Source organism: Chrysochloris asiatica, unplaced genomic scaffold (genome assembly GCF_000296735.1).
Source record: "Chrysochloris asiatica unplaced genomic scaffold, ChrAsi1.0 scaffold00238, whole genome shotgun sequence".
Lineage (NCBI taxonomy): Eukaryota > Metazoa > Chordata > Mammalia > Afrosoricida > Chrysochloridae > Chrysochloris > Chrysochloris asiatica.
This window is the reverse complement of record NW_006408756.1, coordinates 340,866-357,833: the sequence shown is the minus strand read 5'-3', so window position 1 is coordinate 357,833 and position 16,968 is coordinate 340,866. Positions and strand designations below refer to the sequence as shown.

The window sequence follows — 16,968 nt, the reverse complement described above, 5'->3', positions numbered from 1 at the left end:
GTGTCCGTCACCCTGGTTTTGCCTGTTTCCCCGGCAACAGAGACACACAAAGGCGGTGTATCTCTTCCACGCACCACCCCTCCCCCCCACAGTGTCATTGTAAGGCAGAGGTCACAAAGGCCATTAGGGCCGAATCCCAGGAGGCATGCCCCACGCCAGCCCTGTGCAGTGCTGGCCCCAGCCGCCCGCTGGGCCGGGCCTGGGTCTCCACGTGGACTTCTGCCCTGAGACTGGATGTGGGGCCTTGCTTGCAGGGTCCTGCAGTCTCGACACCCATGTGTGTCATCTGCTTCGTGAAGGCGTTGGTGCACGTGTTCAAGATCTACCTGACTGCCAACTACACCTACAACTTCCGCGGCTGGCCAGTGGACTTCCGCTGGGATGACGTGGGCGCTGAAGGTGGGGGTGGCAGTGGGCACCGTGCATTAACATGTGCTGCAGCTGCAGCCGGTGTGTGGTTGTTGCAGAGTGCTGCTCTAGGAGAGGACACGCCGGAGCGGCCACCACGCGCCACCCGAAGCCAGGCACAGTGCCTCCTGCAGCAGCTCCGCGAGCTGCCTGGCCAGCTGGCCAGCTACGCTTTGGCCCACTCGCTGGGCCGCTGGCTGGTGTACCCTGGCTCCATGTCCTTGATGACGCGCGCGTTGCTGCCGCTGCTGCAGCAAGGTCAGGAACGCCTTGTGGAGCGCTATCAAGGCCGGCGCGCCAAGCTGGTGGCCTGCGATGGCAATGAGATCGACACTATGTTCATGGATCGCCGCCAACACCCAGGCAGCCATGGCCGCGGCCTTCGACTTGTCATCTGCTGCGAAGGCAATGCTGGCTTCTACGAGATGGGCTGTCTGTCGGCGCCGCTTGAGGCAGGCTATTCCGTGCTGGGCTGGAACCACCCAGGCTTTGGGGGCAGCACCGGCGCGCCCTTCCCGCAGCACGACGCCAACGCCATGGACGTAGTGGTCAAATACGCACTGCATCGCCTACACTTCCAGCCAGAGCACGTGGTGGTTTATGGATGGTCTATCGGTGGCTTCACAGCTACCTGGGCCACCATGACGTACCCGGAGCTGGGCGCGCTGGTGCTCGACGCCACCTTTGACGATCTGGTGCCGCTGGCGCTGAAGGTCATGCCGCACAGCTGGAAGGGGCTGGTGGTGCGCACTGTGCGCGAGCACTTCAACCTCAACGTAGCGGAGCAGCTATGCAGCTACCCTGGGCCGGTGCTGCTCCTTCGGCGCACGCAGGACAACGTAGTCAACACCTCGGGCTCCCTGCGCCCCCTGCCGCCCGGAGACGTGGAGGGCAACCGCAGCAATGAGCTGTTGCTGCGCCTCCTACAGCACCGTTACCCAGCAGTGATGGCGCGTGAGGGCCGCGCGGTCGTGACCCGCTGGCTGCGTAACGGCAGCCTGGCGCAGGAGGCCTCCTTCTACGCACGCTATCGCGTGGACGATGAGTGGTGTCTGGCGCTGCTGCGCTCCTACCGTGCGCGCTGCGAGGAGGAGCTGGAGGATGAGGAAGCCTGGGGGCCGCACGGGCTCACCTTCCCATGGCTCGTGGGTCAGGGCCTGGGCACGCGACGACGCCGTCAGCTCGCACTGTTCCTGGCTCGCAGGCACCTTAAGAACGTGGAGGCGACTCACTGCAGCCCCCTGGAGCCGCAGGATTTCGAGCTGCCCTGGGCATTGTAGCCCGGTTTCTCCGAGGCTCCGGCGTGCGCAGTCATGAGCCCCTTTCCATACCCCAGACGGTAAAACCGGCCCTGCCAGGGCAAGGAATTTCTCTCAAGGTGGTGAAGTGGGGTGGGGGTGGGACAGTACACTGAGACTCCTGTGGACCCCTCGCCTGGCGGGTCTTCCGCCCTTTTTCTTTTGTTCTTCCCTGTTCCTTTCCTGCAACCTTTCTTTCTCTTCCCCCCACAATTGCTTTTGGACGTCCCAGTTTGCGCTAGCACCTAAAGGGAATGCGAGAATTAACCTGACCCAGTTTGTGGCAATATTGTGTGATGGGTGCTTTGATAATCACAAAAAGGACAGTGGGAATAGGGGAAGTGAGGAGCGCCCTGAACCAGGTCTAGGACAGCTTGGTGTTACAGGGGCATGCCATCTCCCCCAGCTGTGTAAGGCTATTTTGCTATTTTCCAGATGGTGGTTATGTTATGTGTTTCAGAGTCAGTTCCGACTCATAGCCACCCTGTATAGGCTTTCGGAGGCTGCAAATTTTACAGGAGCAGAAAGCTTCATCTTTCTCTGGCAGAACCACTGGTAGTTTTGAACTACTGACCTTGAGGTTAGCAGCCTGACTCATAACCACTACACTCCCAGAGCCCCTTGCAGGTCTTTGTAGCTGGTGTGATGTTGCAGAACACTGGCGTCCTCTCCCCACCTCCACACTCCTGGCATCTATGGGGTGGGGGAGGAGTTCCCAGTTATACCAAGTCTTGGGGTGACAGGTATGCACACAGTAGCACTGACCACTCATTCTTGGCACAGAAACTTTTCACAGGAGAGACAAGACCTCTGCTCAGCACCGTTGTGTTTATTCTCTTTATTGTTTGCCTTGAATTGCACGGGGCAGGCACTATCACCTGTCCCCATTCTCCTAGCCCCTGGGACAGCCTGGTCAGGGCAGAGATTTTTAAAGCCCAGTGGATCAGGCATAGAATTGGCAACATTAGAGCACAGGAAAGTCTTTGGACCTTTGAGGGCAGAAAGAGGCACCTACAGGACCTGGCTGACCAGAAAACACCTACCCAGAGGAACTAGTCTGGTGAAGGGAGGGGCAGTGGGACAGGCTTTAATGAAGAACAGCCACACTTAAGCGTGAAGGGGAGAACAGTTCTTAGGAGCCAATCTTAAAGGGTCTCAATACTATTTGAGAACTTTCTTCTAGGGAAAGTAGGAACCAAAGACGGGAAGGCAGAAGGCTTGTTTTAGCAGAGCCACTGTATAGTTCTGTGTCTTTCCTTTTAAGTCAGTCTGTCCTGAAAGCCTATCAAACGGCTCTATGACCTTGGGCAAGTTAATTTCCTTATGCCTCAGATTCCTCATTTGTAAATTGAGGAGAGCACCCGGCCTGGCTCACAGGACTGATGAGTCTGGTACAAGCTGGCATAGCCGGGGAGAGCTTCCCTGCAAAATATCTGTGTTTGTGGGAATTGGATGGCCACACCGCCAGTGTCCAAGCATTGATTGACCTAGTGGAGGCGGCACTGGACTGTAAATTCAGGGATCTTCAGCAACCTGGTTTGGGTCAAAGTCTTTTTCTGTGCAACCCCTTGATGGTAAATAAATCTCCATGAGAATTCAAGACTAAAACGGGGCAGGATGGGCAAACTAGCGGACGGATGTTGACCTAAAGTGAGGAAGTCGAAACCTTGGAGAGGATCTCATGAGGTCTATGAACCCTGGAGTTGCGTGAGACTAGAGACGCTCAGGTTGGTAGTTGCTGTCAGTGGATTCTGACTCACGGAAACCCCATGTATGCATTGTAGAACAGATTCACAGGGCCAGGCCTGTCTTTCGAGGCGCCTCTAGGTAGGTTCAAACTGCCAACCTTTTGGTAAGTTAAGTGCCGTCGAGTCGGTTCCGATCCATAACGATCCTGTATAGGGTTTCCAAGAAGTAGATGGTGAGCTTGAACCGCCGACCTTGCAGTTCAACTGGCTTTGCAGTCTGATGCATTAGAGCACAGGGAAGTCCTTGGGCTTGTGACAACACAAAGAGGCACGTGCCACACCAGCTGTTAGTGGTTGGTGGTTATGTGCCGTGGAGCCGGTTCCTACTCAGAGTGACTGTAACTCTTCCAAGGCTGTAAATCTTTACGGGAGCAGAAAGCCTCATCTTTCTCCCGCGGAACAGCTGGTAGTTTCGAACTGCTGACCTTGTGTTTCGCAGCCCAATTTGTAACCAACACGCTACCAGAGCGCCTTCCAGCAGTTAGTAGTGAGCGCTTAATCGTTTGCACCACAGGCAGCAACAACTCCTTTAATGTCCCCTGGGACCTAGCCCTGGATTTTTCCTCATGCTGTCTTGGCCGATCCTCCCATTTCCCACCTTCCGGTGCTCCTGCTCCTCTGGACCGTTCTACCTGCGCGTCTTGCTGGTGGAGACGACCGAGGAGGGATTCTCTCCCAACATGGCCTAGCTTTACAGCTTAATTCACAGCTTCAGCCTATCAGAATGGAGCGGTGAGCAGCGAGTACGCCCTCATTGGACACCGGGTCGGGACAAAGGCGGGGCACTGCTAGGGCGGAAGTGAGCCGTCGCGTCTGTCAATACGTCATGCCACGGTAGCCGAGACGGTTCCGCTGGCTCGTGTGTACGCGGCGAACGATTCCCGGCGAGGCCCACCCAGGTCCTCGTGCGCTCGCTACCCCGGCCCCGACTCCTACTGAGACCCGGCCACCACCTGAACATGGACCCCGCCAGCCAAGGTACCCGCAAGGTCCTCCCCCTTCGCCGCATATGGGTCTGGTCGCCTCGAGCTCCACCCTTCCCGGGACCGTGTCTCGACTCCTTGTCCCTTCAGTCCCTGCCCGACGGTGGCCCCTTTTCAGCTCCCAGCCCCTTGTCCTCTGAGATCCCGGTGGCCTCATCTCTTTCCGGTCTCCCTTGGGGCTGCTTGGAAGACCGCCTCCCGGCGTCCTCTCCTCGTCTCCAGAGATTTCGGTTTTCTCAGGCAGTTGTCAGCCCGCACCTGGCTTGCTCCGCCACCTTGTGTACTAATGCAGAACCCTCCCTCCGGGACACTTGTGGAAGGCGCCCGGGGAGGGGAGGTGAAACCGCCCCGAGTTTCAGCGCAGCGCCCCGTGGGTGACAACGCTGCTGGGGCCCAGCCTGCTTGGGGACCGTCACATGGGGAGAAGGGCGGGTGAGTCAGGGGCACACTAGTCCTGTTCCTGGACGGGCGCCCACCCCAGCTAGAGATGGCCCCTGGGGTCTGGAGCGGGGCCCAAACCCAAATTCCCTTTCCATCCAATCGATTCCTCTGCGCCAAAGGGTTTTCAAGGCTGTAAATCTTGACGGGTCCGCACAACCGCATCTTTTTCCCTTGGAGCGACTGGTGTGTTTGAACCACTGCCCAATACTTAACGCACGGTCCCAGCAGGCGAGTAAAATGTTCTGTTCTGGAGCTCTAGAAGGGATGCTGAACTTGTGGACTGAGGCAACTACAGTCCGATCAGGATTCTCTGTGGGGCCTGCCTCAGCATGTTAAACAAGAAGATACCTGGGGCCCAATACATTCTGGAGACTTTCTACTTTTGACATCTGTGAAGTGAGTATCAAAATTCCTGGGCTCTAATAAGTTCAGGAGGCTTTTTAACAAAGAGGCAAATTCACAAGATGACTTAATGTAAACATCAAAAGGACTAGATTTTGGTCTTGAGAATTAATGGAAAACATTGTTGTAGATTATAGAAAACTTTCACTGAGTTCTCTGCTGTCAGCTACTAACCTAAACACTGGCTGTTTCAGTCCAGCCAGCAGTACCACAGAAGAAAGACCTGGCTATCTGCTTTCTTTAGGTTAGAGCTGAGAAAACCATACGGAGTGTGGTTGTACTCTGTAACTGGGGGCTGCCGTGAGTTGGGATCAACGTGATGGCAGTGTTTGTTTACATGCCAGACGCCACTCTAAGCCCATTTCTCATGTGAGCTGTTTCCGTTTTCAGGAGAGCCTTTATAGTCATCCCCCTACTTAGCAGACTCAGAGAAAGGGGACCGATCCAGCTGGAAGAACTCTTGCCCCCTGGGTGTCTGGGGCATTGTCCACACACTTAATAGGACCTGTGGCAGGATGCTTTTCTGGCCTCAGGCGCCTCCTCTGTAAATGAAAATGTGTCATCTACCCATAGATTGTGGTGTCACACAGCACGATGGTGCAGTGCTTGGGGCATGTTTACTAAGTGCCCAGTTTCTATCAGAGTGATTTCCATGGGTTCCAGTTCTAGCCTTATTGGTAGTGATTGTGTAAGGGCCTTCATTTACATTTTTAAATTGCAGGGTCAAAATGTAATGATTTCAGAGCATTGACCGAATTGTAATGGTTTAACATAGTGGATTCCGGTCCGATGAAGAAGGAAAAAGCGGACATGCTTTATTTGGTCAACATTGTGCCAAGGATGTGCACAATTCCAGCTCTATGCTAAGGAAAGGAGACATTTGAAAGTGTGATTTCTTTGGTTTTAGGGGAAACGTATTTTCCAAAGGAGCCCTGGTGGTGCTGTGGACTAGACAGTGCAAGGTCCCCATTCAAAGCTAGCAGCTCCTCCAAAAGGCACATTAAGTTACCTGCCTCCATCAGCATCTATAGCCTTGGAGACCCTAAGGAGCAGTTTTGTCTGTCCTAAGAACGACGCTGAGTCGGAATCCATTTGATGGCAGTGCCTCTGATTTTGTTTCCCACAGACTCTAGGAGTCCTGGTGTGGTGTTGTAAGATAAGCACTGAACTGCTAAACACAAGGCCAATGGTTCAAACCTACCTCAGAAACCCTACAGGGTTTCTCACTATGAGTTGGGACTGACTTGATGTCACTTAAAGAATTTACTGGGTTTCTATAGTCACCACATGTACCAGCAATTAAAGGCATTTTTGTTTTTTATTGTAATTTATTAAATCACGGGGAAATGCTGGTTGTTGGAGAAGTGCTGAACAGTTCTACTGTGCAGAGTTGGAGGGGACTGAAAGAGGCAGATTTTCCCCTGGGCAGTGTGTGGCAGAGGTGCATGCTGACAGTAGATGTGTGTTTAACGTCAGGGAGGAGTACATGCACGGATGAACGCCCAGTGGGGTGTGCCACAGGTGTGTGGAAGGAGCATAGCCCCACTGTGTGCAGAGCATGTTGGCTGGCCACCTGATGGACCCACGGCCTGGCCTTTGTTTTGCTGACTTTTCAGGGGCTGACCGACTAGCACAGGCTTCCTGTGTGTAGTTTTTTGCTTGGGCCCTGGTGTGCAGGCTGGGTGGAAAGTGAGGTTTTTTGTGTTGACAGCCATATTAAGTGGCTTCGTTCTGACCAGTGGACGCTCTGTAAGCTTGGCTGCTTGTCTGTAGTGAGGATTTCCTGACTCAGTAGGTCGTACCCCCAGGGTAGCCAGTGTTCCCGGGGCCTAGAAACAGCACTGCTGCTGGAGTTCGTGGACAGCCAGCCAGCCCATCATCTGATGACCCATCCCATCTTCTAGAACCTTCCACCATCTGCCCTTCCATCTTTATTTTCTTCCTTGGTGGAGGCTCCTACTCTGTTGACTTTTTGACAGCCTCTGACCGGCCTCTGATCTCTTTTGGTTTCTGATAGACATCAACCTGAACTCTCCTCATAAAAGCCTGCTGTCTGAGTCCATGATGGATGTCCCTGTTGATACCGGTGTAGCTGCCCGGACTCCTGCTGCCGAGGGCCTGACAGAAACTGAAGAGGAGGAGCTCAGGGCTGAGCTTGCCAAGGTTACCGTGTGGCGAGGCCCTCTGGGGTGGAGGAGGGGTTGCCCCAGGAGTGTCTCTCACCCTGCTTTGTGTTCCCCTGAGAAACCACTCTCTGCAGCTGGTGAATGTTGTGGGGGTGTCAGTGGGGACAGTGCATTGCCCACTGCCAACACCTGGGAGCTGCAGACCCTAGAGAATGTTGGCTCCTGTCTGCCCTGGACCTGAATCTTTTCTTTAAAGATACTTTTTTGGGGGTATATGATAGATTTATAAACGTGTTTACATTCATTGATCTCTAAGCAAGTGTCCCTGAGGAGAAAAATGAGAACTGAGAGCAAGAGCCTCTGGGCATAGTTTTTATCCAGCCGGGAGGGTGACTTCAAGTTCCTTTCACCTCTGACAGTGTTTACTAGTGGCTTGCTTTTAGTTCCAGAACCAGGCGTGTCAAGGGCTTGGCTCTGTCATCCCGGCGTTCTTGATCTGCTCCGGGTCCGGTCCTGGGATTGGACAGAGCAGGTCCTGCAGATGAGCCTCACCAGGACTGGGTTTCAGATCACAGGGGAAAGTTCGCAGCTGTCCTGCAGCAAGAGAGTGTGCAGGGAGCAGTGTAGGGCGTGGCATGTTATTCCAGGAGATGTTGACGGAGAACGGGAAACGACAAGATCTTTTTCAGGGTGAAATTGTGTCCCTTATAGATCTCAACTGTGTGCTATGAACAGCCAAACTCTAAAACCTGTCTCTCATCAGACATAGTGGAATGTTCTGGTTACTGGTTGTAACTGTAGGCGGAGAGGTTTGGCCTTAGGGGATAGTGGGCTTTGTCACTGCCTCAAGGCAAGAAGAGTGTTAAAGTTCCCTGTTCCCTAGAAGCTGGGGTGGGGTGGGGGGCACTTTTTCTGAAGCAATGCAACTACTCAGAATGCTCCTCTCAGAAGTCTTAATACTTGAAGACGTGAGAGAGCGCAAGGCTTTGCTTCTCAAAGATACTTTGCCATTCAGCCAAACCCGGTGAGCCAAAGAGAAGGTACTGTCTGGCTTGTGTAGCTGGCTTTTGCCGAGGGCTAGAACTGACCTGGGGACATAGCTATAAAGAGCTGCCCTGCCCCTCCCCACTGCACCTGGGCCTGAAGACCAGTGCTTTCAGCCTTTTTTTCCAGGCCCAGAGGCAGAGGGCCTGGGTCCTGGAGAAGAACTCTGGTGAACCCACTTGGCAAGTGCTGGACCAGGGTGAGCCCTGTTGCCATGGCTGGACACTGATGTGTAACCCTGAGACCACCTGGCTTGGGAGGCTGGCATTGTGCTCCAGAGGAAGTTGGGGTGCTTGAAGCAGACCAGAATTGCCTGGGTGTCTTCCATAGGGCCTGTCCTTGAGAGCAGAGATGCTCTGTGAGCAGAGTCCCGCCTTCACTGGTGCAGGTGGCTCAGGTCAGTTCCTGCCTTTTGCAGGTGGAAGAGGAGATTGTCACTTTGCGCCAGGTTCTGGCGGCCAAGGAGAGGCACTGTGGGGAGCTGAAGAGGAAGCTGGGCCTCTCTGCCTTGGATGGGCTGCGGCAGAACCTGTCCAAGAGTTGGCAAGACATGCAAGGCTCCAGCGCGTAGGTACCAGCCCCGTGGGTGGGCAGGACAGAGCCTAGGGAAGGGGGAGCAGAGGACCCAGCCAGCCAGGAGCAGCCCAGCTGCTTGGGTCCTGAGGGTCCCGCATGACGTCTGTGTCCTGCCACTCGGGTCTGCAGGAGTGCCTGCAGAACTTTTCACTGTGCCAGGTCACACAGCCTGGACCTTCACCCAGACTCAGCTCCTCTGTCTCAGCCCTAGTTCTATGGTTCCGATGAGTGTACCTAGCAAGTGGCTGTCTGGTAGATGCTCCAGCCGAGGTGGCTGTGACCCAGAGTGACTGCTCGCTGAGCATGATGGGTAGGAGTAGGTGGCTCCGGTGCCTCATCTGGGCTTTGGCACTTGGTCTGTGCCAAACAAAGACGCGGTGTGACTGACTAGTCTGTGGCTTGCTGTTTCTGCTGGTGGGCCCTTTTCTGTGTTTCTCCAGATTCCACAAGCAGTTTGAAGCCTGAGCTGAAATCGTTTTTCTAAATTATTCACCACAGACTTTCTGTTTTCAGCTACATGAAAACTTCTGAGAAACTTGGAGAGTGGAATGAAAAAGTGACCCAGTCCGACCTGTGAGTGCCTGTGGCCCATCAGCACTGCCCCTCCTCCCCCCACCCCCCACCCCGCCCACCCCACCCAGGCAGTAGGAGGGGGTCGTGCTTGAGAAAGGTAGAGTCCTGCTGCTTGCTTGCTCGTTCCTTTCTCAGACACGAGTGAGTGCGGCCACATGTTGCTTTACTCTCTTGCTGAACAGCGTTCAGAGGAACAGATGTGGCAGGTGGACAGGCTGCTGCCCTGGCAGGAAATGCCAATGAGTCGCATCCTGTGACCTCACAGAACGGCTGTGCTCTTGTTGGTGGCAACCGTTATGGCTCAGGGTTCTTGGCTAGCCTGACCCTGTTGGTGACAGTGATGTGCCTCTCTGCATGGTCTTTGGTAGTTTTTGTTTTTCATTGAGTCCTCAGAGCATCACTTGCATTTCTGGTTCCAAGTAAGGGAAGTTTGGAGGGAGCTCCGTTTGTTCTAGAAGGTGCCATACTATCGGTCACATGGACTGTTAGCAGCTGTGAATCAGAGGCTCTGGGAGGAGGGTTACATCAGAGCTGCTCCTAGGGGCTCCAGGGGTCTCGGTGGTGACAGCTTCGAGAGTCTGCCTTCATCTGACTGCACACCATCTGTGTTTGGGAGGAAGTGCTTTCCTGGTGTCCAGAGCATCTGGGCCTGGACAAATGAGAGGAGACCCAGCTTACATCTTCTTGGACCACTTAGTAGGGGAGAAACAGGCCCACGGAAGGAGCCTTTAAGTTCTCTTCTCGTAACTTTTTTCCTTGAACAAACTGTAGAATGTTAGCATGGTTCCATGTATTTGTTATTGCAAAAATTTGAGCTTGAAAACATACTGAATTTTCATTTCTGAAATGAAAAATCAAAGGTCCTTGGTTGCCATGCAACTATGTTTTTTTAAAAAATAACTATGATCATCCAGGTGTACCCAAACCTCAGTTTCTTATAGACAATCTTACCTCACCTGTTTTGTGTCACAAATGACGTCTGGGTAGGAGGAACCCTGGAAGGGGAGGTACAGGGAGCCATGTACTGCTATCACCCTGAGCAGACTTGAGACAGTCACACGGGCTGGTCACTGTCAGGTTGGTGGTGAATGGCAGGCCCCTCGACCGGCCCACAAAGACCACTGGAAGCCTCTGGAATGGAGTGTGGGGCTGTGGTGGTCTGTGATGGTCTGTGATTATGTCTGTGGCTTGGTTTGGACACTGCTCTCAGCTTGGTGGCTCGTTAGCATCCTGTCCTTGGGTTTAGTGAATCTGGTCTGAGACTCTGCCTGACGTCACACTACCAATGGGGATTGCTGGTAGTCGCAGTTCCTAAGGCCTAGATACAGCATTTGGATTCTTATTACTGACTTTGGGAAACTGAGAAGCAATCTATTCTGCAAGTGTTTGGAACTTGTTTTCTGCCCTTGCAAATCATTCCTAGATTACAAGAACAGGTTATTAACAAGGTGGGTGACAAAGATAAACTGAATAGAAGTTTCCAATCGGTCTTGCTGGCAAGGATACCATGCATTGGAAGCCTGAGCTTTCTGGGATGCAAGAAAGCACAGGATGCTCCTTTGTGTGGGGAGCAAGGTTCCAGGAACGGCTGGTAGCTACTTGTGCTCAGAGCTGGGTAGGGAGACCCCTCCAGGCTAGTAAGACCACAGGGCTGGTTGAGGGCTAGGGTTTGGAGTACAGTCAGCAGAGCTGGGACCCAGTGTGGACGTGGGACTAAGGGGAGGAAGGGCCGAGGTCTGGGAGCAGTTGGGCAAAGCAGGAGGCCAGGTGGTGGGTGGGAAGGGGCAGAGCTGAGCACCACCATCCACTCCTGCTCTGTGGCCTGCTGGTTCTGACAGTGGCGGGAAAGGCCATGACTGCGGCTGCTGCCTGGTCACAAAGGCCTTGGGGTTGGCCTGGACTAAATGGAGTGTTGTGGCCAGGGGCTTTGGAGTCTGGCTTTGTTAACGTGAGATGCTGCCACGCTCTGCTTTTTCTCTGTGGAGGCAGCTGGATGGGACAGGCACGCTTGTGTCCTTCACCGTGGCCTGTGCCCCTGGCTGGCTTGTGTCTGAGGTGTCGCCTGGGTGACTCTTTGACATTCTGTGATTCCAGGCTGACGTGGGGAGCCGTCTTCAGAGGTGCTGTGTCTTTCTGGGGTGGGGGCAGGGGACAGGGCAGGTGGAAACAGGGTCTTTACTTGGTCCCAATACCGAATGGCTCAGCCGTGAACTCTGCCCCCACAGATCCGCACATTTCCACCCACGAGCACTTCGGTCCCACCCATCCTGGTGTGTGTGTGGTGGGCTCACAGCCCTCCCTTGGGGGCATCTGCTGATAGGACCGTCCTGCCCTTGTCCCTGATCTGGAGTCAGCTTTCCAAGAAGAGTCGTTGAGGGTGGAGGGCAGGTTCCGCAGTAAGGCTCTAAGGCAGTGAGAGCAGGTTGCTGACGACACCTCTGCCTCCTCTGCCTGTCCCTGTGGGCCTCTGAGAGTGGCCCTGTGTCCATGTGATCGACCTCTTCCATCTGGTTGAGCAGACTTGTGTTTCTTTCCAGCTACAAGAAGACTCAGGAAACCATTTCCCAGGCAGGACAGAAGACGTCGGCCGCCCTGTCCACTGTGGGCTCTGCCATCAGCAGGAAACTTGGTGACATGAGGTGAGATGCCAGCTGCTCTACTTGGCCTTGTGGCCTGTCCTTTTGAGACTTCTGAGGGAGCCTGCTGAGGTGGCCCCAGTCTCAGCCCCGTGTGTCGTCTCCACCTCCTGCCCTCAGAGGGGAGAGGTGGTCATCAGTGACCTGTCTTGGTGGTGATGCTTGGGAGCAACTAGGGGCCAGGCATGCTGGAGAGGGGGCTCTCAGGCGGGCCATAGCTGCCACTGGGAAAACCCTTCACCTGGACTGCTTGGCGTTTTTTGGCCACCATTGCAGACAGAGATTGTCGGACAAACGCATGTGGCCATGCACCCAAAGCAGAGCCTTGGTGCACTCTCCCAGAGCCCTGCTTTCGAGGGTAGCTCGGGCGTGTCACTCCACGCTCTCTGACGTGGGTTGTCTGGCTGAATAGAGCAGACTCCTTGCCTGTCTCCTGCCCTGCGGATGCCGCTAATCCTCCTGACAGACACAGTGGTGAGGAGGGTGGGTGTGCCTGGAGCCTGGTGGGCACTACGCCTTGTCCCATGTGTGAATGGGAAGGCATGGGACTGAGAGGTACCAGGTGGGCACTTTGTCCCCTCCAGCTGCCTCCTGCCCACCGTTCTCCCACCTGCCTGGTTTATGCACCCCATTTCCAGGACTGGCAGATGTCTTGTGGGACCCCAGGGGTGGGGTGGGGGCTGTACCACCACATGCACCAGGCCCCGCTGTGAGGAAACTCCTCTGTGGGGGCCATTTTGGAATATTCAGGCCTGTAGGGGAGCAGAACACTTTGTGCCCCTGTTTTCCCTCTGCACCTGAGGGAACAAGCAACTGGGTGTGCCTCTGCAGGTCACCCATAGGTGCATCTCCCACCACTGCTGGCAGTTGGCCCTGGAGACCAGCCAGGTCTCCACTCAGCCTCAGCTGTGTCCTGACACGCAGACACGAGAGCAGGTGCTGAGACAGGGCGGGGGGGTTCCACAGACGCTTGCTCTGTCACCCTCAGTGGGGCCGCTGCTTTGCAGTTGGCCGGACGGTGGTGGGGTGCTGTCTGTGGACGCCTACTCTGGTCTTTGAGTGCTGGTGACTGCTGAGCCCAGGGAGGGCAGCCAGTGCCTCCACCCCCTGTCCATCACATCCTGAGAGCTCCGGAGACTCACAGTGCCACACCCCACTTAGAATGCAGTGTCTGAGTGAGCCCCAAAAGGAGCCACAGCTGTTGGCACTTCGGTGGGATTCAGTTACTTCGAGAGGCTCTCTCAGTGTTGAATTTGTCAAGTGGCGGTGGGCTAGAGCAGAGGGAATGGGACCCTCAGCGCCTCTCGAGCAGCCGGAGGGCCGTCTGGCTTGTGGGTGTTTCTGGGAAAGCCACACATGGTTCCACTTGTCTGTCGGCCCTGCCATCTCTAGCGGAGGTGGACTGAGACTGGCAGCTTTCATCACACAGCGTGCTGTGGGGGTCCGGCCCTTCCCTCCCTCCCTCCTGCCTCAGTGGTGGTCTGAGCGCTGGCCTCGTTCCTGTACACGCTCAGGGCTCCTTGTAGCTCCCGCTGTCATTCATGAGGTAGCACGGTGCTCACCGAGCTCAGGGTCCTCTCACCTGAGAGTGGCCTACAGGTCTGGGGAGGTTCGTGTGAACTCAGGGCAAGTCTTCATGGTTACAGGATTGTGGTGGGGCCCTGCAGGCCTGCTGGCGGAGGAGTGGGCACTGGGCCAGGGCATGGTTGGTTTACTCTGCGTGCATCGCTGTCCAGCCGAGGCCGTGGGCAGTCACGCCTTTGAAATCCTGCTTCCTACCTGGGAGTGGTGTTGAGTGGCACTTTGCACATGAGCTCCTAAATGCCTGATCCGTGTGTCTCTTCTATGTCAGGAACAGTGACCAGGACACACTGGTCTTCCATCTGACTGGTCACGGAAGCCCTGTCAGATGCCCTCCAGCAGTGACTAAGCCTGAAGTGTCCTCAGGAGCTCTGGGTCCTGTCAGGTGCTCATGCTCTCAGGCAGCTGGAGCTGGGCTTTCTAGAGCAGCAGCTGGACCAAACTCGCAGTGGCCAGTGCGACAGAGCTGTGTTGTGGCAGGCGGCTGGAGGCAGGCCTGTGTCCTTCAAGGGCAGCCCCCAGTCCTGATGGGGCCACACTGTTGTCCTTGGGGCTCCACCTGGGCCCCTTGCTGACATATGTTTTTCTTTCTCTTCTGCTGCTTTGGCTCAGGGCTCATCCATTCTCACACTCCTTTAGGTAAGACTGGCCAGCCTGTGACCAGGCGAGGCCTGTTCGTGGGTGGGCATGGTGACAAGGCCTCCCCTGGTCTGGGGTGTATGGCAGCACCATCACCCATGCAGAGCCCCTGGCCCCTCGGCCCTCATGCCTCATGACTTTTTGTGCTATGTGCTGATTCCCGCCCCCCCCCCACCGTGTGCACAGCGGCCAACAGCTAGTCAGTCTTCCTAACTAGTACTGGGACCCTGGGATTGAAACTCTAGCTGTGATTGGAAGTGGGTCCACTTAGTCAACCTGGTTGATTCTCTTTTGCCAAAAGGTCACTGAAGTCAAGTAAGGTGGTCTGAGGACTGCCCCCAAGCCAACCCAACCCCTGTGGCACCAGGCCTCAGTCTCAGCGGGCTGTCCTGTGTTGTGTGGTGGAGCCCTTCCACAATGCCCTACTTAGGGGCTGACCACTAGTGTCCTCAGAGCTGGGGGAGGAGAAAGCCTTGTTTTCATGGGACACTTCCTCTGGCATGGGCCCCTCCAAGACCACTCTAGTGGTGATCCTGCCATCGGCCTCACTCTGCCAAGATGGGGCTCTGCACTGGTGAGTGGTATTAACTCTTGCTTCCTTCTCTGCTTTCACCATGCTTCCGAGCAGCAGCTACTCCATCCGCCACTCTGTCAGTATGCCGGCCATGAGGTAATGTGTGCCTGTCTGCCACCCTGGCCAGTGTCTAGGGTGCCATGGGGAGAGGGGGAGACCCGCTCTCCCACCTTAGCACTTGCCACACTCCTGAATCAGGAGCACCGTTGCCTACAGCCTCCTGTTGGCAAGGGGCTTGGGGAGAGCTCTTCTAGGCTGAGGGGAAGAGCCACACTGGGCTCCCCTGAGAAATAAGGATAAAGAGCATGTTGTCCCTTTGATGGGCCAGCTCAGGGGTCCGGTGGGCCTTGGCCTAGCAGAGCCGGGGCTCCTTGGGCAAACAGAGCCACAGTTCTGGCAAGTGCTGCCATACTTGGGGACAGAGTTCCTCTTTTGATGTCACTTCCCAGGGACATGTGGTTCCTCCGCTGCTGGGTCTGACAGACCTGTGTCTGGGGGATAATGGGAGCTGCGCTCGTGAGGGTGGTTGGACATGGACCTCGACTGGCCGGCTTTCTCTGCTGTTCCAGAATTGACCTTGGTTTCCTTTTGTATTGAGAGATGTGTGGGAAGGACACAGAGGACCTTTATAACTTAAATACGGAACACCAAGAGTGAGTGTCTGGGGCCAGGGAGATGGGCCCAGCACCCTGCCTCTCATAGTCAGGGTTTGCAGGTTGTCTGTGTGTGGCCAGGTCTCCCCTATCCTAGGGGAGCCACGCAGTCGGCAGGGCCAGCCTCTGAGTGCAGGAGTGACCTCGGCGGGCTCTCTGAGGCCCCAGTTTGGTGTATGCGTGTCCACAGTGAGGTGTGAGGATACAGTGGAACCTGCCCCTGAGGCCCTTTAGACCCAGGTAGCAGCTGCTCTCCTGAACACTGATGTCTGCACCCTCTCTCCCAGGAACTCTGCCACCTTCAAGTCATTTGAAGATCGTGTCGGGACCATAAAGGTAATTGTACCGTTTTTAAAAAAAGTCTATATTTTGAAATGATTGTAGGTTCCTGTGTAGTTGTCCACGTGTCTGCTTTACCCTGTTCCCCCAGTGGTAACATCTTGACACCCCCTGTTGCCTTATCCCTCCCCCAGACTCCTCAGGGCTGCTCTCCAGCTCTGTAACTGGGTCACTGGAGCTGGTCGTCTGCAGCCTGCTGGGCTGACCGCTTCCCTGCAGTGTAACTCCAGAGGGCCTCCAGGTTGTCTGACACCTGTGTCCACGCGGCCTGTCGTCTTGCTGAGCAGTGTCCTTGCTCTAGGGGCCCTTCTGGAGAGCTGTGCACCGTGCATCCTCAGCATGGGCTCAGCTCGAGCTCAGGTGTGTCTCTTGGTCTTCTTCCCTTTGTAGTCTAAAGTCGTCGGTGGCAGAGAGAACGGCGGTGACAACCTTCCTTCTCCAACAGGAAGTGGAGACAAGCCCCTGGCGGACCCCACCCCTTACTAAACCCCAGCAGCTTTGCCTGGCCACGGATCGTGTGCAAGCAACCCCGAACCCGTCACAATTGCAACACTGCGCACCAGGAACATCCGCCAGCCCCCGTGTGAGGACATGTGCTGGGCCACACGGGTCAGCGCATTGCCGGGGACACAGGCATATTACACAAAGTTTGCAAATGCAGTAGATCACTGTGCCATCCTTCCTGGGGGTACAGGAAATGACTAGGCCAGGGAGCCTCGGCACCTCGTGAGCACATTAAAATGGTGGTGGCGTGAGAAGAGCCGAGTGTAGAGAAGTGGCCTTTCCCCCCACAGGTCCTGAAGAGTGTGGCCACCAGAGCACGCTGCCCAAGCTGCAGGTTTTATTTCAGAATGCGCAACAGGAACTGTGTCCATTTCTCTGAGATCCCCAGGAAGGAAACTCATATTAACGGCCTAATTGTTACACTAACGACCTAGCTTTAACAA

At 55.3% G+C, this 16,968-nt stretch overlaps 2 protein-coding genes across 2 annotated transcripts; both read left to right on the top strand.

Moving 5' to 3' along the window:
• The first annotated feature begins 275 nt into the window (after nucleotides 1-275).
• Nucleotides 276-1,688, top strand: ABHD16B (abhydrolase domain containing 16B). The gene has a single exon (XM_006873376.1). The coding sequence runs from the start codon at nucleotides 276-278 to the stop codon at nucleotides 1,686-1,688; it is 1,413 nt and encodes a 470-aa protein (XP_006873438.1).
• A 2,490-nt stretch (nucleotides 1,689-4,178) lies between these two features.
• Nucleotides 4,179-16,507, top strand: TPD52L2 (tumor protein D52-like 2). Its single transcript, XM_006873375.1, has 11 exons — nucleotides 4,179-4,186; nucleotides 4,293-4,584; nucleotides 4,730-4,869; nucleotides 5,671-5,753; nucleotides 7,298-7,443; nucleotides 8,869-9,017; nucleotides 9,540-9,599; nucleotides 12,137-12,238; nucleotides 15,084-15,125; nucleotides 15,970-16,018; nucleotides 16,412-16,507. Exons 1-11 carry the CDS (start codon nucleotides 4,179-4,181, stop codon nucleotides 16,505-16,507), a joined length of 1,167 nt encoding a protein of 388 aa, XP_006873437.1.
• Nucleotides 16,508-16,968: the final 461 nt, after the last annotated feature.